Below are 25,058 nucleotides of genomic sequence, written 5' to 3' on the forward strand. Positions count from 1 at the left end.
ACACAGAACACTGACTGATTTGCAATTATGACAGAATTACATCATCTGCAACTCAAATGATTATTGATAGGACATTAAATGCTGCGTCCAGATGTAGCCATAAGAAGATACTTGGGAATCAGAAAAAAAAATCACTCACATTTTGTTTTCACATTTTCAGTCATGAATCTGTAAGTATTTGAATTTACCATTTTATGTGGTTTGCTTCCATGTTGCTAATGACAGGTACATTTAATTTATCCTCATTGTAACTAACGGCTTTTCAAGTACATGAAACGTTAACTGTGCACATACATCCATCACATTTTGAAACGTAAATGGATCACTTGAAAACTCATGTTGACGCTACTGATTTGCTGTCCTGTAAATACTTTGACAACCATTATCCTGCTGGACTGCAACACCTCCTTCGCCCCGCCCGCGGAGCTCTGATCACTTCCGCCCTTGCCCGGGAACGCTTCCGGCGCGTGAGGTATTGCGTTTCACGAGGCGACTGCTTGCAGGCGCCTCGTGCCGTGGGAGTCCGCCTCTCCCCGCGCGTGCGGCGGGTTGCTAGGCGACCCTGTGGCGGGATCGCGCGGGGAGCGCGGGAAGGAAAGGGCGGAGAGGAGGGGGCCGTTAGGGCCGCCCCGCGGTGAGAGCAGCGGCAGCGGGAGGCCATGGGTGTCGAGGCTGCCGAAGGCCCGTCCTCACAGTGAGCGTGTGACCGCAGCCCCGAGCACCATGGCTCTCGTGGGCAGGACGGCGATGTGGTGGGCCCGGCTGCGGAGCCCTTACCCCGCTGGCGCCCCGCTCTGCTTTCCCCCCTGGCGGCCCGCGGGGCTGGCGGCGGACTGGCGGCTGTACAGCTCCCGCGGCAAGGTGAGTCCGCGGGCTGCGGGGAGTCGTTTCGCCTGCTCGCAGCTGGGCTGCCGGGAGTCCCCGGAGGCGGCGGCCGGGTGTGTGGAAGCTGGCCTTGCCGGACCGGCGGTGTCACCCTGGAGTGGCAGTGTCTCGCCACAGGGCTGTTTGCGTCCCGTTGGCAGAACGAGGACGTGCGGTTCCAAACTGAGGCATCCTGCCAGGGACACTGTAGATAGTGCTGCCTAATGCTGTGTATTGATACCAGCAAAGAACTCCGAGGTTGCTTTTCTGCCTGGCCCGGAGCTGCTTACATAGCTTGTGAAAGAGAGATGAGCTTTGTGTATCTCTTAATATCAGTGACGTGAGTTTTTCAGTGTTGCTGATTGCTGTTAGAGTTCTCTGATGAGGTTCCTGATGCTGAAAGCTTTGAAAAGCAAAGAAGATACTTCTTCAAAGTGTCATACTACGTGGAATGAGTAGTAATAACACAAAAAAGTTTTTTACTATTGGGCCTTGCTGTATGTGAACCAAGGAAGCTGGGCTGCTCTTCTGCTTTTAATTTAGCCAAGACACGTGTTCCCTCTAGCTTCCTTTCTGAGAAAGTATGCTTGATCCTTATGATAAGGTCACTGTTACCTGAGCTGCCAGGTAATGTTGCTGTATTCTTGTCAGGCTTGTGAAGAATAATGTCCTTAACTGTCCCCTGAATCCAGCTTTCTTAATCCTTAAGTTTAGTAGTTTAACAAACTTGAAACTGTTTTAAATTTTCCAACTCCCTATATTCATAAGAACGTACTACCTTTCACAACACTTTCCAGTATACTTACTGATTATTCAGGGTAATAAATAAATGCATATATGTGTATGACTAAAATGAAATGCTAGCATTTTAAACACTGATGACAATTTAATTTCTTGTATCTCTAGTCACTGTGTGTCCTCTAGAGAAAAGAGTTAATTTTTTTTTTAAATTATTTTTAATGTATTATACATAGAGACTGTAACCATGGTTTATGAAGATAAATCTATGTTTTTCAGGAAAAATTAGATATGTCAATGTATCCTGTTGAAAGCATCAGAAACTTCAGTATTATAGCTCACGTAGATCATGGCAAAAGTACACTGGCAGACAGATTGTTGGAAATTACAGGTAAGTGTTCTAATTTTATGCTCCCTTCTCTTGACACATAAGATGAAGTGTAAATTTCTGTAGCTTTGATTATTACTAAAATGTCTAATACCTTTGCTCTTCTAGTAGCAGGTTGATTATGCTTTTAGGCTGCCAGTTGTGTAGTGTTACAGATGTGAATATGATGGACTTTTTGACTGAGATCTGCCTACAAGTAGGGATAAGGAAGTGTGAAATTCACTCAAGGAAGTATATATTTTAGAGAGAGACTGAAAAGGAGTGTACTTCCTTGGTCAGGATGGTACTCCTTTCATTCCTGACCAATCATCCATTAGATCAGTGCACAGCAAGTTCATGATGTTTACTGTTGATGTTTGGGGTGGAGAGAAGGGGACTATCATGACCTAGGAGTTTGGGACAGAGTATTTTTCAAAAGTGTTATATAAACAGAGAGGAACTTCAGCTGCTATTGCTTGGATGAAAGTAATGATAGGTCTGCTTGTGAGTTGTCGAGGCTAAGGTGAGCTGTAAAGCGATTGTTCTATCTCCCAAGAGGAAATTAATTTCAGGGCAAATCTTAAATTGCTACTCAGAAATACTCTTTTCTTACCTGAGGGGTGATGTGGCGGATGCACTTGACAGGTGAGCAAAACAAAACTTGGGAGAGAAGCTTTTGAGCAAAGTTATTCTTTAGGGTTACCTCCTCTGTGTCACTAGGAGCAATTTTACCTGATGCCTGTGCTAGAATGGAGTTTTGAATTGGGGTCTGTCAAGTTCTGTGATAAAGCTCTTTTTGTACAGGAGTTTGGCACTGGTTGGAGCCATGGGCTATAGAGCTCCTCTCCAGTGATAAGAGGTGAAGTTTCTATAAAGATCAAAATTATTTAGCAGTGAATGGAATCCTTACTACTTCTTTATTTCTGACTTAGACTTACAAGATGTTTTGTATCCTGCTTGTTCAGTAAAATATTTTATATAACTTCATATGTAAAAATTTATTTAACATTGAGTTGAAGCATAATTTTATTTTTAAATTAAAATCTAAGTTTAGCTTAAAAAAATGGAAAAGCTTCATTTGCAGCTGCAAGTCCCATGTTCTCCTGGTTAATGGCATTTTCAAGAATTATTTATTTTGAGAGCTAATGTACTAAGTGAGGTAATAAAACTTTTTTTTGTCTTAGGAACGATTGCTAAGACTGACTGTAATAAACAAGTGCTGGATAAACTGCAAGTGGAACGCGAAAGAGGAATTACAGTTAAAGCACAATCTGCATCTCTTTTTTACAATCATGAAGGAGTTAACTACCTCTTAAATCTTATTGACACGCCAGTAAGTTAAGTATAAACAGTGTTTAAATCACACAAAGCCTAATGTATTTATATTTAAAAGTAGGACATTTATGGCTTCTTGTCTTTATTCAATTTCTTTTTTTTTTAAGAGTTATAAACATATACACAAATTAAAACATGATAGTATAGTAATCTTTGCAAAAGACTCTAGAAGTAGCTGAAATAGTAAACATTTATTTTCTCCACAGGGCCACGTAGATTTCAGCTATGAAGTATCACGATCATTGTCTGCCTGTCAAGGTGTCATACTTGTAGTGGATGCAAATGAGGTGGAGTTCTCAATTCTTGTTTTCTACTTAGAATTTCAGCAATTTCTTTAAGCGAGCTACAGAGATGATTAAGTTTGTTTTGTTTTTTTTTTATTTTTTCCATCAGTGTTTTTGCCTTTCGTCTATCCATATAAAAGTACTATATTATGTTGCAAAAGAAGAGTAATGGGAGTTTTAAAAAAATTCTAGAGACAAATACTTGTGTGTTGATAGTTAGATAAATACTGCAGTTCCATGATACAGTAACAAAAGTATAGCATTAATAAGAATCAGATTCTACTTTTTTACAGTGTGTGAACTTTGCAAATAGTAGTCTGGAGAACTTTTGGCTATAGTGCAAATACCCAGTTGAGTACCTTCAGTTTCTTCTTGGAAAGCTTGATGATCAGTTCAGCCAACGACATTGTTAGTTAGAACTAATTGCTTTTTTGTTTTTGATTGTCTGTGATACAGATACTGGGCACGTGAAAGCTGAAGGACATTATAAGCCAAACATGAATAAATTTATTCTGGAAACTTGAGAAGTTTCTATCTGCTAGATATATCTATATCTAATAGATCAGGGGTGTCAAACTCATTTTTCACTGGGGGCTCCGTCAGCCTCGTGGTTGCCTTCAAAGGGCCGAATGTAATTTTAGGACTGCATAAACGTAACTATTCCTACATTTCAAAGAAGTGCATGTAGAAACCTTATACTTTGTGTTCTTTTCTGAATATAACTGTAAGGTAAGTTCAAGGTATGTTCCTGCCCTCTTGAGTAACTACAGTTTTATTGCCATGATGAATATCCCTCTGTCTTAACTCTATTTGTGAATAGTTTGTTGTGGGCAAAGAATCTATGTTTGAAGGTACCTATTATGATCTCGGCTATTCAGAAATAAATGGCATGCGCAAAAATACATACATGGTGCATAGCGTATGCATAATACTGTGTTACATATAAATAATTCTATGTAAGTGATAGCACATAGAACATTATTAGTTTGTTTACTTATATTCAGATTATGAGAAATGGTAATTAGGAATGTTGTTTTCTTTCTCAGCAATGTTTATAATTAATAACTTATTTTCCATCCCCCAAATGAAGGAGTGGTTAGAATAGCGAAGTAATCTTATATTGTATATTATGCCTAGGAAAACAAAACAAAACATAAAACAACAACACACCAAAACTCAAGAAGGTTCCATGTTACATTTTTTTAATGCTTATTTTCCAGGGTATTCAGGCTCAGACAGTGGCAAACTTCTACCTTGCTTTTGAAGCACAGCTTACAATAATTCCCGTCATAAATAAGGTAATAAAGGCTTTAGAGTTTCATATTAAATAGCTGGGTTGCTTAAATGTATAGAAGATTTATAAGACATGTATCCTTAAATACAAATATATAATGAAGAAATAGATAAGATAAATATAGATAAATATAATAAGAACTTTGTGTTCTACTTGTAAATACAGTAAGGATCCTTCGCTTATATATTTGGAAACAACAGTGCTGGATCGTACGGAAGATGTGATTACCTGTATATTTAGCAGTTTGTTGTTCTTCAGATTGACTTGAAGAATGCAGACCCTGAAAGAGTTGAAAAACAAATTGAGAAGCTGTTTGATATCTCTGCAGATGAATGTGTAAGGGTAAGATCACTTGAAGTTTTATAGCATGGATGATGATATATCTGTATCTACTTTGTAGCTAATGAAAGACTTCTCCACATAGTTAATCAAAAGGGTGTCATCTGTCTGTCTCTCTTTGTCTGACATACATGAATTTCTTTAAAGATTGTCTCCTGGAAAACAGGAGTGGAGAACACCCTTCTCACTTAAAAATTCTAGTATGTCTTGATGAATGGCATCAGATTTTTAAATTATTTCTCATTGTGGGTCCATAAGTTGTTTTCATTTTTACCGTAACAATAATTGCCATTCAGTAGAGGAAAAACTGTTACAGAATAATTTATAATCAAATCAGCATCGCAGAGTAATAGCATTCTAAAGCGTGCTTCAGAGTGCTTTTATGAGTAGTATCATTTGTGGCCACCAAAACGGTCTAAGTAAATGTTACACTTTAATAGATACTTTGTGAGTGTAAGGCACATGTCTTATAAAATTGTCGTTGGACTTGTTTTAGATTTCTGCTAAACAAGGAACAAATGTTGAAAAAGTTCTTCAAAAGGTCATTGAGAAGATTCCTCCGTAAGTCTGTATTTAACTATGAAACCTTGCAAGTTTAATTAGGAAACCATGAGTTGTGTGTGTGCAGTATTGGCAGTAGTTTTGCACCTAACATTCATCTGATTTAAAGTCAATACTTTCTAAAGAGAGGTGAGACAAATCTAGTGTCTAAGCTGGTTAAGTCAATTTGAAATTGCAAATCAGAAAAAATGACACCAGTTTAGAGAGGCCTTTTATAAAATGACTGTGTGAATATTAGCAGAGGAAACTTCTTTATTCTTAAGAAGTGAGAGAGGAAAATTTATTCAGTCTGAAATGAAAGAGGTAAACCACCGAAGGTAATATTTTTATGGCAGTTAATATAGTGTCCATGAAACTCAGTGTTTGAGGATGTGTGCTGTTACTCCCTTTGAACATTGCATTGTTAAAATGATAACGGTAATTGATATGCACTGTGTTTAGAGTTTCATATCCTGAACCCAACCTTTAAAATAGACCTTTGTGTAAGAACTTGTTGACAAAGCTGCTAAATTACAGTTGTTTCAATGAGCATATTGGTTTTCATTCTTTTTTCCTACTATTAGCTAATAATTGTAGTCCTCATATAAGTTAATAATTATAGTTTAAAAAAACGCAATGGAAATCCAAGATCAGGTTTCTATGAAAGATGGCAAAACCAGAATAACAGGGGACTTAAATTTTTAAAATCAGCTGTTGGAATGTAACTTTTGAATTTTTCTTGTCCGACATAATGCAAAATTTTAAGCGTCTGTGTCACCTGTTGTGAAATGGGTATGATGGATATGCATAGTACTGTTGCACATGGAGGAAATAAAATGTCAAGATTTTTTGTATAATACATAGTGAAACACTGATTATGTCTGGTATGTGTTTACTGAAAATTACTTGATTGTTTTATCTATATTAATATATATCTGTATTAATATTTTGTGGTGGGGTGCTTGCTCATTCAGTGTTCAGTTAAATCATCCTGCTTAATTTGTTTTAATTTTTTTGTGACAGACCTCAGTGTAATACTGCTGATCCATTGAAAGCCTTAGTATTTGACTCTACCTTTGACCACTACCGAGGTGTCATAGCTAACATTGCACTCTTTGGTGGGGAGATTCAGAAAGGGCATAAAATTGTGTCTGCACACACAAAGAAAAGATATGAAGTTAATGAAGTTGGAATTCTGACTCCAAGTGAACAGCCAACGCATAAGCTGTAAGTAAAAATTTCTTATAGTGGAACAAATCATAAATTGGTGTAAGGTACAAACCCCTGCATTACTTTGCTTTTTGTTTTGGTTGGTAATGGCTGGGAGATGTTTTGGGGTTTTGTTCTTTTTCTTTGTTGGTGGGGTTTTTTATGATTATTATTTGTAATTTAATGCTCAGTGTCAGTCTTTTTCATTTTGGGCACGCTGAGGCAGGAGCTTTTGGGCACTGCTTTTTGGGCACTGCTCGGGGAGGAAGACATTCTATAGTACATGAAACATCTGGACAGCTAGTATTTTAAGACTAGCATTTGATATTCTTATTCAGCTGTCCAATTTATTTCTAGGAACTACCTTGTTTGAGAGTGGAAGGGAATGGGGCTTGATCTTAGTTATTGCTGCAGCATATTTTGAGGGTGGAAAACTTAAAATCCATGAATGCAACAACTTCCAGAAACTGGCTCCTCCTGGCAGCAGTGGGAGGAAAATCAGGTACTTAGAATTAGTGGAAAAGCTTTATCAGTTTGCATCCAAGAATGCGTTAATAACTTTCTTGAGAGATTCTCAGTGAGCCTACATTACTGTGTGTGGTGGGTTGGACCCAACCAGCCACTTGCTCACTCCCTCAACCCCAGTGGGACTGCGGAGACAAGTGGGAGAGAAAAAGTGAGGGAAGACTTGTGGGTTGAGATAAAGACAGTTTAATAAGTGAAGGAAAAATAAAAGAAATAAAAACAAGTGATGCAAAGGCAATCAGTTGCCACCTCCCACAGGCAGACTGATACCCTGCTAGTCTGCAAGTAACGGCCACCTTGGGAAGACTACACTCCTTGTTTTTTATTGCCAAGTGTGATGTTACATGGCATGGAATATCCGTTTGGTCAGTTTGGGTCCTCTGTCTTTGTTTTGCCTTTTACCTACCTCTAGCCTATTTGCTGGGGGAACAGACTGAGAAGCAAAGAAAGCATTCATGCTGTGCAAGCACTGTTCAGCAACAGCTAAAACGTTGATACGTTATCAACACGATTTTAGGCACGAATCTAAAGTGCAGCACCATACAGGTCTGTTCTGGAGAAAGTTAAGTCCATTCCAACCAAAACCAATACACTCTGTTTTTATCTGCTCAGGGTTCCTCTCCTAACAGCATCATGTGATGATGAAATGCATTTGTCTTTTGTTGTTTCTGCCACAATTAGCATATGAAATTTGCTCTGCTGGGAGCTGGGAACTGTTTTGGTTCTGTCTTAGATGCCTGATAGCTTTCCTCTAGCTCCAGCTTTCAAACTGAGAGTAGCACAGAATTCAAAATCCAGAACTATAAATTTACTGTTTAACAGAAACAGAGGTACTTGAGTCAACAGATAGTTTGTCCTTGAGACAAAGCTCACAACTCAGAGGAGAAACAACGTAAATCTGGCTTACAGCTTTTAGGGAAGGTGCTCTCTTTGAATTTCTGATTGAGCTAAGTCAAGTGGGAAAAATAGTGGAAATACTGATAACGCCAAGAAGCATGTCTATATAATGCCAATTTTATTTAGATATGCTGGACAAGTGGGCTACGTGATTGCTGGAATGAAAGAAGTAACAGAAGCCCAAATAGGAGACACACTGTTTTTTTATAAACAGCCAGTGGAGCCTTTGCCTGGTTTTAAGTCAGCGAAGCCAATGGTTTTTGCAGGTGAGGAGTAAACTCATATAAAGTGGAATTACTTCTTTCAGGTAATAAGAATGAGGGAGTTATTAAGCTTTTAAAATAATGTTTGTAGATATTAAGAGTTGTGAGGATTAGAATTTTAGCAAAGTTAAGCTGAAGAAGAATGTCATTTATATAACTGTGTAATTTTCTCTGTGACTGGACAGGATTCATAATAGGTGCAGACTGGTTTTATAGGAATACAAGACTAGCATGTATTTTTAGCCATGTTTATGGCTCCTAATGATAGTAAACTCTTGCTGGCTGGAAAAGAAGGGTTCAGGTTTTAAAAAAGTGAGTTGATTTTTGACAATTCTTAATTTAGATAATTAGGTTTCCATAATTTTTGTGATTCTTTTTTCTTTTACAAATTAGTAGCTGTTTCTTTTTCGTTAAACATGGAAAAATACTAAAGCTAATATTCAGAATGATTCTGAAAATATTTGACTTTTTCACAGAATCAGAGAATGTTAGGGATTAGAAGGGACCTCAAAAGATATCTAGTCCAGTCCCCCTGCTGGAGCAGGTACACCTAGATGAGGCTACACAGGAATGTATCCAGGCGTGTTTTGAATGTCTCCAGAGTAGGAGACTCCACAACCTCCCTGGGCAGCCTGTTCCAGTGCTCTGTTACTCTTACTGAGAAGAAGTTTATTCTCAAATTTAAGTGGAACCTCTTGTGTTCTGGTTTGAACCCATTACCCCTTGTCCTACCATTGGTTGTCTCTGAGAAGAGCCTGGCTCCATCCTCGTAACACTCACCCTTTATATATTTGTAAACATTAATAAGGTCACCCCTCAGTCTCCTCCAAGCTAAAGAGGCCCAGCTCCCTCAGCCTTTCCTCATAAGGGAGATGCTCCACTCCCTTAATCATCTTTGTTGCCCTGTGCTGGATTCTCTCCAGCAGTTCCCTGTCCTTCTGGAACTGAGGGGCCCAGAACTGGACACAATATTCCAGGTGTGGTCTCACCAGGGCAGAGTAGAGGGGAAGGAGGACCTCTCTCGACCTACTAACCACCCCCCTTCTAATACACCCCAGGATGCCATTGGCCTTCCAGGCCACAAGGGCACAGTGCTGGCTCATGGTCATCCTGCTGTCCACCAGAACCCCCAGGTCCCTTTCCCCTACACTGCTCTCTAATAGGTCATTCCCCAACTTATACTGGAAGATGGGGTTGTTCCTGCCCAGGTGTAAGACTCTACACTTGCCCTCGTTATATTTCATTAAATTTTGCCCTCCCCAACTCTCCAGCCTGTCCAGGTCTCACTGGATGGCAGCACAGCCTTCTGGTGTGTCAGCCACTCCTCCCAGCTTGGTTTCATCAGCAAACTATATAAGTAAACTTTAAGCTTATATAGTTCTGTTGAGCTGTTTCCACCAGCCTCAGTTAACTACTACAAATACTATAGAAGATGTTTTTGAAATAAAGACATTTTGGAAATCACTTTCTACACTTGTGAGGGGATGTGTAAAAACTCAAGTAAACTGTTTCATAAAGATTAGATGGTCTGTCAGTGAATGCAAGGAAGTGTAATCCTGTCAGTAATGGTTTTTTGGATGCACGTGTTACTTCTTGCTGTAGAACAATCAATATTTTCTGAACATGTGGTGATGTGAAAAGTGATACAGTAGAAACTCTTTCAGGTATCAACTATACAGGCTGCTGCTTGAATTAATTTCAAAAAATATAGAAACATTTGCAACTTTGTTAGATGTGGCACTTTTTTTTTGCCAGTCACTCTTACCTTTGAAGGAACATCTCAGTGAAATTTGTCTGCTTGTCCAGTGATGATGCATAAGCTAAATGTTTACACTGCAGCCCTGCAAAAGAGTGGTTATAGTCAATTGTGCATCTTCCACAACTGTGAAGGATTGATGGGTACAGTGTCCCTACCATTATGGTTTGAATGTTAATTCCTGGTTTTTATGAGGTAATCTAAAACTTTATTACATTTTAAATAATTTTTGGGGAGGAAAAAAAAAAAAGAAAAAATCCTCATATTGTTTTTCCACATTTTAAAATTGGACCAGAAGGTAAGCTATTTCTGATTTTATTACTGTGTTCACTGTAGAAGGCACATTTGAGAGCTAAGTACACACTAGATAAAGCTCTCTTACCACATCAATTTTATCTAATATGTTTTGACAGGAATGTATCCTGTAGATCAAACAGAATATAATAATCTTAAAAGTGCTTTGGAAAGGCTGACATTGAATGATTCCAGTGTAACTGTTCATCGTGACAGTAGCCTTGCCTTAGGAGCTGGATGGAGGTGAGTCTTTTATGCTGCTTTTGTTTTTTAGAAGGGTTTGTAAATTGAGAATGCAAATTTAAGTAAGTCAGCTGAAGATTGAATTAAAAAGTATTAAATATTAAGAGTTTTACTTCAAGTTAATGCCACTTAAAGGTCAAAAGCATGTGTTTTTTCTTGCCTTCTGCATTTGTGCAGAGTATGCAATTTGTAATGATTGATAGTATTTGTTCACAAATACTCACACTATTCACCTGCAGGATCCTTTGGAGATTGTTTGCTGTGCCTGATATTGCCAGACTAGCAGTATAAACATGCTGAAGGGGAAAAGAAAAAAAGAATCCCACTGTGAAATTCCAGAGGATATACAAATACTTTTACCAACAGGATATTTTTTTTTACCAGGTTGGGTTTCCTTGGTCTTTTACACATGGAAGTTTTTAATCAACGTTTGGAGCAGGAGTATAACATGTCTGTTATTTTGACTGCACCTACAGTTCCATATAAAGCAGTTCTTTCCTCAGCAAAGTTGATAAAGGTATATTATATTTATTACAGCTTTATGTAAATAGCAGCTTAAAAGCCTCCCATTAGAAACATATACACTTTTTTAATGTAGACTAGTACTTAATTTTATGGTAGACATTAGAAGCACCAATATTTAACTTCAAACATTTTTAATGTTTTGGTTTGGTTTGGTTTTTTGTTTTGTTTTGGTTTGGGTTTTTTTTAAGAATGTTAACTTTCCTTACCCCTTCCACTTCAGGCACTCTCTTCTTATGTCTTATACCCGTCCATGAAAATGAGAATAAAAGGCACGTTTCTTGCTGTATTCTTTTCGGTGCATACTGACTGGGCTGAGGTTAAAGCAGGTGAAAAAATCTTTTATAAGGTTTTATCAGTCAAAAAACATTGTTTTTAGGAATAGGTTGTAATGCTACTGTAGATGGCAGGGGCTGCTGAAGATAAGTGAGTTTTTGATGACAGTGAAATAGGCATGTGCAAACTTCATTGAATTGGGTGCAAAAAAATTACTGTGTTTGAGTTTGAGAGAAAGAGACTCTAAACACTACAGGAAATCTGTGAATTCCAAACAGCTTGTTTAAGAAAGGTTGCTGTGCTTGCAAATTGTAAGCCATAGACTCTTTTTCTCTCCTGTTGTTTTGGTTTCTTCCTTAGGTAGTGTAGTATCTACGAATGAAGTAGTTGACACCTTTGGGGTGTAAGTGATTCTGGATTGCTGTGGGATACTTTTCAAGCAGTGCTGGAAGTTGGGTCATTGTTCAAGAACACTGCCTTGTCAGTAGAAGTGATAGAATCACTTGCTTTGGACCGTGGGGGAAGTTGTATCTACATGATAAGAAGCTTAACCTTCCTTTTATTGTTACTTTGGAAGGACAACTGCAGCCTCTATCGAGATGTTGGGCTACAACAAATAGATGATGAAAGCACTTGTACAGGAATCAAAAGCTCAATTTCCAAGCCCACTTCAGCCCATAAAGGAGCCTGAACCCAAGATTCTATTCAGAGAAGAATGTCCTTGTCACCAAACTGCAGAGTACTTGAAGCAGGTCTTTTGGTGAAGCTGTGCTTTCCACCTAAAAGGGTTAGGACGGAGTAAGAAGGAAGATCCTTACTCTACAGTCAAAAGAGTGACGGAAGATGGACAGAAAAGCTTTTTTGTTTCTATTGATAGTCCTAGATTGTAGTCCTAGTTCTCAGCAATTCTGTTTAAAATTCAGTGGATAAAATGCTTAAAAAAAACATTTTCCCAGTGAAAGTAATTACTATAATCTTTCTATGTAATAATATTTAAAGATATGCGGATCAGGGACTTCTGTATTTGATGTAGAAGTCTCTCTTAAAATTGTGTTTGGTATAAATTTGGCTTGCACAATCCACAAGTGTTTCCAAGCATTTTAAATGGTTTTTAGCATTTTTTTTTCAATGCTGTTTTTGTCTCCTTTGCTATTTAGTCTGCTTATTTGTAAAATTACAGTATCTGTTTTATTTGTTTGTTTTCAGGAGTATGGTAAAGAAGAGATTACTATTATCAACCCCGCTCAGTTTCCTGATAAACTTTCAGTATCTGAATATTTAGAGCCAACTGTTCTTGGTACTATTGTAACACCTCATGAATATATTGGGAAAATAATTGCTTTGTGTCAGGTTGGTATATAGTTTTAGTTTTGTCATTTGTATTTTTAAGCTTTTCATATCATACTTAAAGTGAAGATAGCAGATAGTAGGATATTAGTACTTAAATAGTATCTTTGACAATAATTATTAAAATATTTTTTTCTTTCAAGAGTATTTAAACTTTTTATATGTTAAATTACTACTGAACTACAGAGTCCTTAAAGTGAGAGTTAGTGATGAAGCTCAGTGACAATGAAGTACCTAGTCAAGCATCCTGCAGTAGACAAATTAATAGCTAGTTCTGTTTTCCTGAAAGAATGAAACCGGTAGCAGGGAAATAAGACCTATTGTTTTTAGACGTATAGTCATGGAAATACAATTTATGTCAGCACTTTACTTTTTATATGTGTTTTCAATACTTCACTGGAGTACGTTTATTATAGTGATGGCCAATCATGTTTCCCTAGGTGAATTTGGAATACTCTTAACTAAAAATATTTCAACTGCCATGCATATTGTCTTTATCTAATTTCCTCACAATATTTTTCTTAGCTTTTAACATTTCAAAATACATAATACAAACAAGTACAGTGCCTGTGTGTCAGTGCAGTGGAGTTTAAGATCTCTTTAGAATAACTCCTAAAATAACTTCAAGAACACCCTCCTGATAGGGAAGAAGATGAGCCTGCGAGTCCTACTGTGTAATACCCCAGTGTATGCAAAAAATCTAATTTCAGTGAGATTTTATGGACAAATAATTATACACTTAAAAGGCAGCAGTAAGCAGAAGCTCTTAAGGATTTCAGAAATTCAGCTGTTAGAGAGGATAGGTTTGAATAATTTTTCTAGTGAAGTTACAACCACTTCATTTATGATGGTGCTGCAATTTATTCTGAGATTTTAGCAAACTACCAATAGGATAGTTACTTGGGGGCTTGAAGTACAGGAGTTCTCTTGTGTAATTGGATAGTAGTTTATATTAGTTTGTTTTGTATTTATTTGTAGAAAATTTCTGTCAAGGAGAACTGAAACAATTTTTATCTGTCTAGGATCGAAGGGCAGTCCAGAAGGATATGTTCTATATGGATGAACACAGGGTTATGCTAAAGTACCTCTTTCCACTGAATGAAATAGTGGTGGATTTTTATGATGCTCTTAAGTCTCTGTCTTCAGGTTATGCAAGGTAAGTACCTCCTTTATACCCCCTTGCCCTCCCCACCACCCTGAGGTAGCAAACAAAAAAAGATCAGAGGAGAAAATATGGAAAGGCACAAGTGAAGAACATTCTTTTATGGTGGTGCTGCGTATCAAGTCTTACTTCATCTTTAATGAATTAGATTAACTGTGAAAATTGATGGAAATACATCTGAAAAACCACAAAAAGTGCATCAGTACCTAATAATAATTTTCTTTGATGCATGTGTTTTTCAGCTGTGACATATAGAGCGGTACTCGCTTGTCTGAAGTGACAAGGGGCATTTCCTATCAAAGGAAATAACTGAAAATTTACTTCTTACTCCATTATAGTGTCTTTGTGGAAAAGGCAAAACAACCAGATACTGATTCTTTAAAGCTAGTAAAAACAATCAACAAATTATATATAAACCAAACAACACTTACTTGACTTACATGCTTTATTATGGGAATAAGGTAAATCATCTCTGTTTTGAGACAAAATGTTCTGCTATGGGTGGATTCTGTAAATTCAGAGGCTAGAACAGTGCTCAGCCGCTTGTGAAGAGCCTTTGTGAGTTGAATGGAAGGGCAAATTTTGTGTGGCAGATGGGCTTATGCCACAGGAGACTCGATAGCTCTTACAAATCTGGTATGTAGACATGTTAGATACACTGCATTTTTAACAGAAACTATTATACCTATTAGGCTGGTGCAAAAGTAATTGCAGTTTTGGACTGTGAATTTTAAATCATAACTAGACTCAAACACATCTTTATTAATCAAAACAGGAACCATTACAATCAACACATTTTTGCCAACAAGAAATGTTTTATTCCTGTAGCATAAAAATCCATACTTCAGGATTCAACGAACTCTTGGAAAGCATTTTCTGCATCCTGCTGGTTGTAGAAGTGTTTTCCCTGCCAAACATTCTCAAGACACTTGAAGAAGTGTTGGTTGGTTGGCAAGAGGTCAGGTGAATATGGCGGATGAGGCAAAACTTCATAGCCCAATTCGTTCAACATTTTTAGTGTTGGCTGCACGACATGTGGTCGGGTGTTATCGTGGAGAAGAATTGGGCCATTTCTATTGACCAGTGCTGGCTACAGGTGAATCAGTTTTCGGTGCATCTCATTGGTTTGTTGAGGACACTCCTCAGATGTCACGGTTTCACTGGGATTCTGAAAGCGGTAGTGCATCAGACCAGCACCAGACCACGAGACAGTGACTGTGACCTTTTTTGGTGCAAGTTTGGCTTTGGAAAGTGCTTTAGAGGTTCTTCTTCTTTAGAGGTTCTTCTTCTTTAGAGGTTCTTCTTCTTTAGAGGTTCTTCTTCTTTAGAGGTTCTTCTTCTTTAGAGGTTCTTCTTTAGAGGTTCTTCTCAGTCCAGTCACTCATTGCTAGTCGCTGTATAAAATCCACTTTTCATCACCTGTCAAATCTGATCAAGAAATGGACAACACTTCAAAACAAGGATTTTTTGGATTGTTGGTCAGCTCACGAGGCACCCACTGATTGAGCTTTTTCACCTTTCCAATTTGCTTCAAATGCTGAATGACTGTAGAATGGTCATTTGGCAGCTTCTTGTGTAGTTGTCAGAGGATCAGTTTCGATGGTTGCTCTCAGTTGGTCCTTGTCAACTTCTGATGGCTGGCCACTACGCTCCTCATCCTCGAGGCTCTCATCTCCTTTGTGAAACTTCTAGAACCATCACTGCACTGTACGTTTGTTAGCAGTTCCTGAGCCAAATGTTGTTCTTCTGAGTTGTCTCCGCTGCTTTATGACCCATTTTGAACTCAAATAAGAAAATTGCTCGAATTTGCTTTTCATCTAACATAATTTCCATAGTCTAAAATAAATCTAAAATAAACAGCAAGTAATAAGTCAGTAGCAAAAAAAACATAAAGCAAAAAAAGTGTGTTAAAATGATGTATAACATAACCATATTTATTTAAGAACGTATTCCAGTATCAAGCGGCGCATTTCAACAATGCAAAAACAGCAGTTCTTTTTGCACCAACCTAATAATTACATTATTAATTTAATGAGCATGCAAATGAATTTCATTGAAGGAGTGAATTTGGTTTGAGTTTGTGTTTTCTTAAATATGCCTTATAAAGGTAAGATGAGATGTGTTTTGCCCAGGTTTTTCTATTTGAAGTAGAAGCATAACCAAAAGCGGGCAAGGACAGGTAACAGAAACAGAGGAATGGAGATTTTGAGATTATTTCTTGATTTTCATTTCCTAATTGACTCCCTAATGTTGCTTGTGTATTTAATGCTCTCAATAATCATACTTCTGTTACATTAATCTATTCATATAACTATGATTTAAGCCAATTAAGATAGAAGTACTTTCAAATACTCTCAGAGGATTTTTCCCCTCTGTTTTGATATTTCAGATCTGACCAGTTTAGTGGTATTTGTATTCTCCACGCATATCTATCTTGTATGAATGTATAACTTACATACATATATCTCTGCGTCTCCTCCATTTTAAGATTTGTTTTGAAAACTGACACACAGACAGCAAGGTCCATACTGACCAAAGGAGAAATATGCTTTGGAAATAAAGAGGAAAACTTTGTTGTCAAAGGGAATAATAGAGGTCATATAAAAAGTCTGTCAAATGAGAGGATGAAAAGAAAACAATCCAGTGTTAAGTGTTTGATTTGTGTGACATCAAGCACGTTTGCTGTTCAAAAGCTGTGTTGAAGGGTTTTGTTTCTGGAGTTTTAAGGATCTTTCAGCTGATAGAAATGTTTGAATAAACTCTTCAAGAGATTGCAGTAAGAATGTAGATGGTTGTTTTTCCTTATTTATTCACCTGACTCAATAGCTGGAAGACAGGATGATGCCTTCTGCTGCCTTGGAGATGAGATTTATTTGCAGTAAATTTCTAGTCCAGCCAAGGCTGGACTTGCATAAGGGAAATGGACTGAGCGACCATTAAAAACTGTGCTCCTATTTTAATAAAAAGAGTGTTTTATTAAGAAATGTGTCTAAAACTTAAAATTTATGGAACAAAGAATGCAGAATATAATTTTTACAAAATCATCACTAACTTTTAAACTGCTTTCATTTAGTTTTGATTATGAAGATGCAGGATACCAGACAGCAGACCTTATCAAAATGGATATTCTTCTAAATGGAAATCCAGTTGAAGAGCTGGCAACAATCATACACAAGTAAGTTGATGGGATTCTCTGTTCCAAAGAAATAAGACTTGCTGTTAATATACAATGCAAACATATTTGTCATATAATGCATATAATGCATATATATATATATATATATATATATATATATGAAAACAGTATTGAGGATTTCACTACATTGTCACTTTTGGAGATGATCTGAAAAAGAGGCACTTAAGTGCGAGGTAATAATGTTTTTTTGGTAATGTTGGACAAAGTAGGAGAAGGAAAGGCAAAATGCCAGTCTTTTAAGGGGCTGAAAAAATTAAATTTTGACCAGTATAGGAGATGCCAGATGAATCATTTATGGCACTTATTATTTACTACTGAAAAACATGAAAAAATTATTTGATGTTCCAAATAATTAATATTCTATAGAAGTTTGTTGTTATCTTGTCTCCAGCCAGAATACCAGGAGAATGTAAATATTTATTGGATGTAATTACCTCAGATGTTTTTTTTTCTAAAATGATTCAGTTTCTAGAAGTTTCTCAGGAATGACTGGTTTTCAGGTGAGAATAGTGCCTTCCTGTTTCCAGCCTCTGCCCATGCTTTCTTCTCAGGAAGTCTTTATAAGGCTCCCTTCTGTAACTTCAGCATCCCTTCTAGTAATTCTGAGATCAGCTTTTTCAGGTGTGGGAGATTTGAGGGATTTTCTTGAGGCAAATGGGCATTATATGGAACTGAACTGAATAGGCTTCTGAGGCCTATGTGTCCAGCAAGAGAGTGAGAGTCGAGTAGCCTACGTGCCTTACGTGACTTTCAGCAGCCTTGAGCGAGAACAAAAGAGTGTCCGATGAAGAAATTAAGCATCAGCAAGTCAGCAATTTTGTAGTGAGGTAATGCTGAATGCTAGAGCTCGAGCTAACTGTAAAAGATCCAATCCCTTGTTAGTCTCCGGTGCATGGACAGTAGTTGTTATCCAATCACATGCAGCCTGTAGACGTGTGGACAAAGCAAAAAGATACTTAAGGAGAATTGTAACAAGCAATAAATGGCTTCAGCTGGATTCACACTGGATTGTGTGGAGTCTGTGTCGTTCACCCTCGCAAGTGGTGACCCCGACGTGATACGCAAGGAGAATTTATGGCGAGAGGACGACTGCTGAAGGAGGGTTAAGCCTTGGCTGGCTGGCACGGCTGGACTGTGACCGGGACACAGTCTGCGAGCTGCGGGAAAATAGTCAGAGAGGATCCGACATCGTTGCGCAATGGACACCCAAAGGCGAGGTGAGCAGCTGGCTGAGAGATGGGGCAGAATGTATCTAATGAAGGAAAAGCAATTTTGCAGCTATTCTCGCATATCCTCTCTAGGAGAGGAGTGAAATATGAGGAAAGTAACCTCAAAAGATTATTAATTGGGTGCCAGGACAATGGGTTTCCTGCCGATCTGTCAGGAGCCTTTCAAATAGAGACTTGGGAGAAAGTGGGAAATGCGCTGTGGGAGGCGGTTAGCCACGGTGAAAAATATACTAATGGCCTTGCAACTGCCTGGTGCTTGATAATCATGACATTGCAATAGTCAAAAGCCGAAAAGACTAGAAGGTGTGTTCCCAGCATTGAGTCCGACATTGCAACAGTTAAAAGCCAAAAAGACTGTTACGAAGCTCAGTGATTCGAAACAGGCATTTCCAGTTCAGTTGCCAGTTAAATTGCAAGTGTTTACTCCTGAACCAACAAAATATTCACTCCCAGAAGACAAGCCGTCAGAGGAACTGTCCGTGCCTCTCCTGGAAGAAAAATCACCAAAAGACAGAAACAGTGTAATGACAATATGGACACTGATCAAAATGTGCTGTCCAATCTGACAAAGAAGAAAACAACATTTTATCCTTCTTTGCTGCCATTTACACCGCCTACTCCTGATTTGCCTCTGATACATCCTGGGTTTCCGGATAAGCCCAGATGGGGCCAAGAGCTTATTCAGAAGCTGGAGGATTTAGAGACAACAAAAGATTCAACAAGCAGACCAAGAATGTAGAGAGGACATGATAATGTGTAGACTAGAACAGAATATCTCTGATAAACATTCCAGGGGTTCAACGGGGGGTGCTGTGGGTGGCAATCCTCTCATGAGGTGGCAGGGTGTCATAAAAAATGCATTACTTGAGGGAGAAGTATTACCCTCTGCATATCCAGTAATGCTGGGAGGTACTGGGAATTATGGGAGACAAAAGCCTAATTACTGGGCTCCTTTTCCCTGGGAATTAGTCAAAGAGGCAAGAAAATGGGTAAAAGAACATTTGTTACAGTCACCTTTTACTCGAGCATTTATTGACAGTATTTTTACTACTAACCTTATGACTCCATCAGATTTGTGTACATTGATGCAGATGATATTAACACCAATGCAGCAGTTACTTTGGCGGACACGCTGGTGTGATCTGGTAGGACAAGCAGTAGTGCAAAATTTAGAAAGGAGGGATGGTGATCTACTAAGGACAGCAACCATCGATATGCTCACAGGACAGGGAGAGTTTGCTGATATGCAAAAGCAAGCCAGGTTAGTTGTGCCAGTACTGCATCAATCAATGACCATAGCCAAGGAAGCAATGAAAACACTGCCTGAGGATGGGAAAATTATACCACCTTATACTACTGTTAAACAAAGTCAAAATGAGTCTTACATGGCTTTTTTAGATTGCTTGCGCAATGTGTTGGAATGGTCACAGTTGACTGATCCAGTTTGCAAAGCACTGCTTATGTGTCTAGCAGTGGAGAATGCTAATCCTGCTTGTAAGTGAATTTTACAGGAGTTGCCAAAGAACGGATCCCTGGTTGGTATGCTGGCGGCGTGTTCAAGGGTCGGCACGTCAAAAGAACAAACCAGTTTTATGGCTAGCGCTTTTGCAGCAGCCATAAAGCCTTTGATTCAAAGAGGAAAATCAGGTCATATAAAGACACAGTGCAGAGCTAGTAAGCTGAGACAACAGACAAATAAAAGACTTGCAGGAAATGCTGAAGAAATTCATCATTGTAGATAGATTGAGTGGGTGGTTAGCAAGTCTGGGAATTACAGGATGGCTGAGGGCTGTGCTTTTACGTGGATTAATAATAATGTTTGTGATTGTTGCTATATTGTTAGTTGTGCCTTGTTTGATAAAATTGCTCAAACGCATGGTATCCAAAGCCTTTGTGAATGTTTGGTTTGCACAGAAACAAAAGAGGGAATTGTGGGAGATTTGAGGGATTTTCTTGAAGCGGACATTATATGGAACTGAACTGGATAGGCCTCTGAGGCCTGTGTGTTCAGCAGGAGAGCAAGAGTCGAGTAGCCTGCGTGCCTTATGTGACTTCAAGCGGCCTTGAGCGAGAACAAAAGAAAGTGTGTCCGGTGCAGAAATTAAGAGTCAGCAATTTTATAGTGAGGTAATGCTGAATGCTAGAGCTCGTGCTAACTGTAAAAGATCCAATCCCTTGTAGTTTGTGGCACATGGACAGTAGTTGCTATCCAATTATATGCAGCCTCTAAGCACGTGAACAGTAGTTGTTATCCAATCACATGCAGCCTGTAGACGCGTGGACAAAGCAAAAAGATACTTAAGGAGAATTGTAACAAGCAATAAATGGCTTCAGCTGGAATCACACTGGATTGTGTGGAGTCCATGTTGTTCACCCTCGCATTCAGGTTTTTCTTTTTGTGGTTTGTTTGTTTTTCCGTAAAATACAAACTTGCAGTTGCTAAAAATTTGTATATTTTCATATTTTTTACATAACTGTGATCCCAAAATCCTTGGAATTTCTTAACTTCAGAAGGTTGATGTAGGAAAATGAAACCCTTACTTTATCCAGAAAGATCCTGGGGCTGGAGTGGAATAACTCTTTCATATACATATGCTACTTAATGTGTTTTTCATAAATAAGCCGTGTTTAGCAATCTACCTGCATCTCTTTACTTTGAAACCATGGAAAATGGAGTAGCCAACCTTGCAAAAGTTACTTATTGCTTTAACATGTGTTTCTTGATCAGTTTATCTTGCACCCCATAACTGCTTCACTCACTAAAACTAATGATAGCTTTTCTTTTAGCTTTAGATTACAAATCAATTTTTAAACTTGCAGACAGCATTCATTCTACTCTTGCTTCAGTTATCCTGAGTCCTCTCTCTGTAAATAGACTATGTATCTGTATAACAATAATTATGCTGAATTACATTCATAGCAAAAGAATTACTGAAATTACTGTAAGATCAGTAGTAAGCTAACCATTATTATTTGTCCTAATTATACAAATAAATATCTCTGTCTTCTAAAACTGATGCTTAATGAACATTACTTATGTACTTCAACCTAAAGCTGTTTGCTTTATACAGGTAACAGAGAATCATGTTGCTGCTACATGAATACATGTAAAACTATTTTCAGCTGTATGTTGCTAAAATATATTTGCTAAATATGGATTTTTCAATGGCTTATGAAAGTGTCCGTTCAGTAGCTTTTTCAGCCCTTTTGTCATTTTTCTTTCAAATATATGAAGCATATGCAGATGCTAAATATAGCTGGGTAATTTTTATTAGCAGATGCCAAGAGTACATTAAAATGTTTTTGGTTTTGTTTTTTTTTTTCCTGCTTCATAAACACTGATTTTTAAAAAATATTTCTCTAATATGTAGATCCTCTGACCTTTTGAGCCTACAATGAAAATCCTCCTTGACCACCTACTTTAAAAATTCCATTTGAAGCTGTGACAGTTTTCAAAATGGCTTCAGTGTGATAGATAATCTGGGTGCTTATGATAAATATTTTAAATTTATTTGAACACTTTTTGTTAGTATGAAACAGGTGACATAGAGAGACCACTCAGATGTAAAATTATTTTCTGATCAGCTTATCTTTTGAGTTAAAAACCTTTACTAAAATCTTTCTATCAAACAGTTTGTTCTATGGATATATTTTTGGGGTTGTATTAGTCCTCCTGAAAACGCTGTTAACTTTCTTTTTCAGTGATAAGGCGTATGCTACTGGTAAATATATTTGTGAACGTTTAAAAGATGCTATTCCTAGACAGTTGTTTGAAATAGCCATCCAGGCTGCTATTGGCAAGAAAATCATTGCAAGAGAAACGTAAGTGAAGCCCTTCTGTTTCCTTTTTTTTTTTTCCTTCCTTACTTTAAGGTACTTAAAATACATACTTGTAACGTCTTACCCAATAGTTTTATACATTGCAGTACCTGCAGTTTACTGTAAAGTCATATTTTTCTTGTGTATGCTACCAGACCTCTTGGGGAAACAAACCAAAATATTTGAGCTGTGACTATGACTAAGGACTTTATATAAATTTAATTGAAAAAAAATGTATTTTTATTTTAAATAGCTTGTGGTCAGCATTGTGCTTAGTGCGTAGAGTATAACTTGCAAAACCATGTGTCCACTTCCTGTTTGGCACTGGAAAAACTTTCTTACTGCTGAAAAAAATTAGCTAGTTGTGGAATAGCTTGACCTCTGGGAGAATCAGCAAAAAAAAAAAAAAAGGGAAAGAACTGAACTGTGCTTTTCCAAAGGAAGTAGGTTGCAAGCTGTTCTTAGCAGCACATGTTTCTTTTAGAGCAAACTGTTTCCTTAATATGTTTCTTGTTGCACTTTTGCTGCTTAAATAAGATTCAGATTGTGGTAAAAGAATTAAAGGTAGGGATCCAAGCAGAGGTGCTGTAAGAATTTGTGTGTACGTACCTATATACACACTTAGGTAACACTGTGAATCATAGAAGAAATCCTAGATAAGAATGCAAGATTGGAATTTTTATGTACGTATTGTACACCCTAAGGGATATTTCTAGAATTGAGAAATGTGAATTAAGTCTTCTATTTAGAAGTTTGTTTTTTGTATACAAAATATAATGTGTAATTCCAATGAGTCTTACAAAACCAGAAGAAAAACAATGCCTAGCATTTTGACAGCTTAGTATTTAGCTTCACGTATAGGAGATGTTCTGATGTGTTGAAGTACATATTTTATTTTACAGGCTGAAAGCTTACAGAAAAAACGTTGTGGCAAAATGTGTAGGTATTTTTTTCATTGTTTTGATGTTTCTGATGTGTGTAGTGTGTAGTCTTGCTAATGTGATAGGCCTGTCTTTTCCTAGAAACACAGCAAAGACATGTTCTGCTTGTGCTCCAACATTTCACTGGGATATTAACAGATACTTTGATATTTTATTTTAAAATTCAACTCATATAACCTCTAGTTGCAGTAAGAGTGGATCAGAAAGAGTAATGGCTTTTTCAGAATTACACACCTACAGTGAACTCGACAGAGCTGTGGCTGTGCTCACTCCCATCTCACCATTTTCTCATAGTTTTAGATATAGTAAGTGTGTGTGTGTGTGTGTGTACACACACACATCTGTGTAACTTCATGTTACCTGATTTTTTTTTTCCAGGTGTGATTTAAGAAACTATAAAAGTGCTTCTTTAGGGACTGACTGTGATTAGACTTTTACCTGGGTTTTCAGTAATACATCATGACAAGGCCTTAAATATGCAATAGTTGACTATGAACAACACTGGACAAAGCTGTAGGAAAAACGTGATGGCTCTTACTTGTCTTTAGCTCTCTGAAGCAAACACGTTGGAAAAAAGTTAAGCAAGTGTCCCTTTTTCACAACTATTATGGAATTTTTCTGCTAGGCACATACATCAGATGTTTGTTCAACATATAGAACGGTTCAGTTATCTTACCTAGGTGTAAACACCTAGTGCTAGAATAGGTGCCCCAGTGTATCTGAGCTGGCATCCTGCTGCTGTCCCAAGGGGATCTGGATAGCCTATAGGCTGTGTCTAATGTCAGCCATGCTTATGTAAATGTATATGTTTAGGTAACTCAGTTCAACCCTCAATGAACGTGTTCTTTTTAACTATTGGCCTTTTGGGATAACTACGTGGAGTAGAAAATAATCTTTTGTCATACTATAACTAGCATTTCTGACTATTTTTAAGTGCTTGAGTTTAGTGTTGCTGAAATTTACTGTAGTTGCATTTTTCATTTTCATAGTATGGTGGAGACATTACAAGAAGAATGAAGCTTTTAAAGCGGCAGGCAGAAGGGAAGAAGTTGATGAGAAAAATCGGCAATGTGGAAGTACCAAGAGATGCCTTTATACGCGTTTTAAAGAGACAGACTGACAAATAGAGATCAGTGACATGCAGGTGATTATTCTTTCAACTTTTTGTAGACAGTAGCATGATGAGCTAATGTATAATTTATCACTGTGAGAGGGAACATATTTGACTTTAAATAGTGTAAATTAACAGTATGTGGGAACATAAATTGAAAGGACTATGTACTTAAAACGTACAGATACTTGTAGATTATTATAAAATTAAAGTTATTTGACTTAATGTAAGTGTTCATTGTTTTCCTTTGTGTTTCATTATTTTCATACTTCTAACACTTAAATTTTAACATAATTATATTTTATTTTTGCATTGCAAGTCTTTGCATAAGAGAACAGCAGCAACATGGCAAAGAGTTTATAAAAATAATTGAAAAGTATGTATAGACAAACAATGCAAAAAAAAAAAAAAACAGTTTGAAATGTTGCCACAAAAATATCAAACTACTTCCTGTTTTACTTTCTAAAGTTGCTGTTGTCAGGAAATCATGATGATGCCAGGAAAAAC

General features: G+C 37.5%; 1 protein-coding gene and 1 long non-coding RNA gene across 4 annotated transcripts; one reads left to right on the top strand and one right to left on the bottom strand.

Annotated features, from left to right (window-relative positions):
* The first annotated feature begins 440 nt into the window (after positions 1-440).
* GUF1 (GTP binding elongation factor GUF1) lies at positions 441-24,776 on the top strand. Of its 3 annotated transcripts, XM_005501232.3 has the most exons (17): positions 441-861; positions 1,882-1,993; positions 3,154-3,302; positions 3,511-3,591; positions 4,809-4,886; positions 5,141-5,224; positions 5,718-5,782; positions 6,785-6,988; positions 8,519-8,658; positions 10,825-10,948; positions 11,333-11,465; positions 12,953-13,096; positions 14,116-14,249; positions 17,329-17,430; positions 22,383-22,502; positions 23,402-23,438; positions 24,430-24,776. In XM_005501232.3, exons 1-17 carry the CDS (start codon positions 724-726, stop codon positions 24,565-24,567), a joined length of 1,983 nt encoding a protein of 660 aa, XP_005501289.2. In that variant the 5' UTR covers positions 441-723; the 3' UTR covers positions 24,568-24,776. The 3 variants fall into 3 exon arrangements, with proteins under 3 accessions (XP_005501289.2, XP_064916875.1, XP_021141649.2); XM_065060803.1 differs by lacking the exon at positions 3,511-3,591 and having other exon boundaries at positions 490-861; XM_021285974.2 differs by lacking the exons at positions 441-861; positions 1,882-1,993; positions 3,154-3,302; ... (3 more) ...; positions 5,718-5,782; positions 6,785-6,988 and adding an exon at positions 7,454-7,472.
* On the bottom strand, positions 4,771-11,409 carry LOC110357892 (uncharacterized). Its single transcript, XR_002411871.2, has 3 exons — positions 11,173-11,409; positions 10,421-10,496; positions 4,771-5,162 (listed from the first exon to the last, which is right to left on the bottom strand). It is a non-coding gene; the product is annotated as an uncharacterized LOC110357892 (long non-coding RNA).
* Positions 24,777-25,058: the final 282 nt, after the last annotated feature.

This window comes from Columba livia, chromosome 4 (assembly GCF_036013475.1).
Source record: "Columba livia isolate bColLiv1 breed racing homer chromosome 4, bColLiv1.pat.W.v2, whole genome shotgun sequence".
NCBI classification, from domain to species: Eukaryota; Metazoa; Chordata; class Aves; order Columbiformes; family Columbidae; genus Columba; species Columba livia.

Coding starts and splice junctions, on each gene's coding strand:
- GUF1 (XM_005501232.3), top strand. CDS start 724: ATGGCTCTCGTGGGCAGGACGGCGATGTGGTGGGCCCGGCTGCGGAGC. Junction 17,431..22,382: donor CTGGCAACAATCATACACAA/GTAAGTTGATGG, acceptor TTTCTTTTTCAG/TGATAAGGCGTATGCTACTG. Junction 23,439..24,429: donor AAAACGTTGTGGCAAAATGT/GTAGGTATTTTT, acceptor TCATTTTCATAG/TATGGTGGAGACATTACAAG.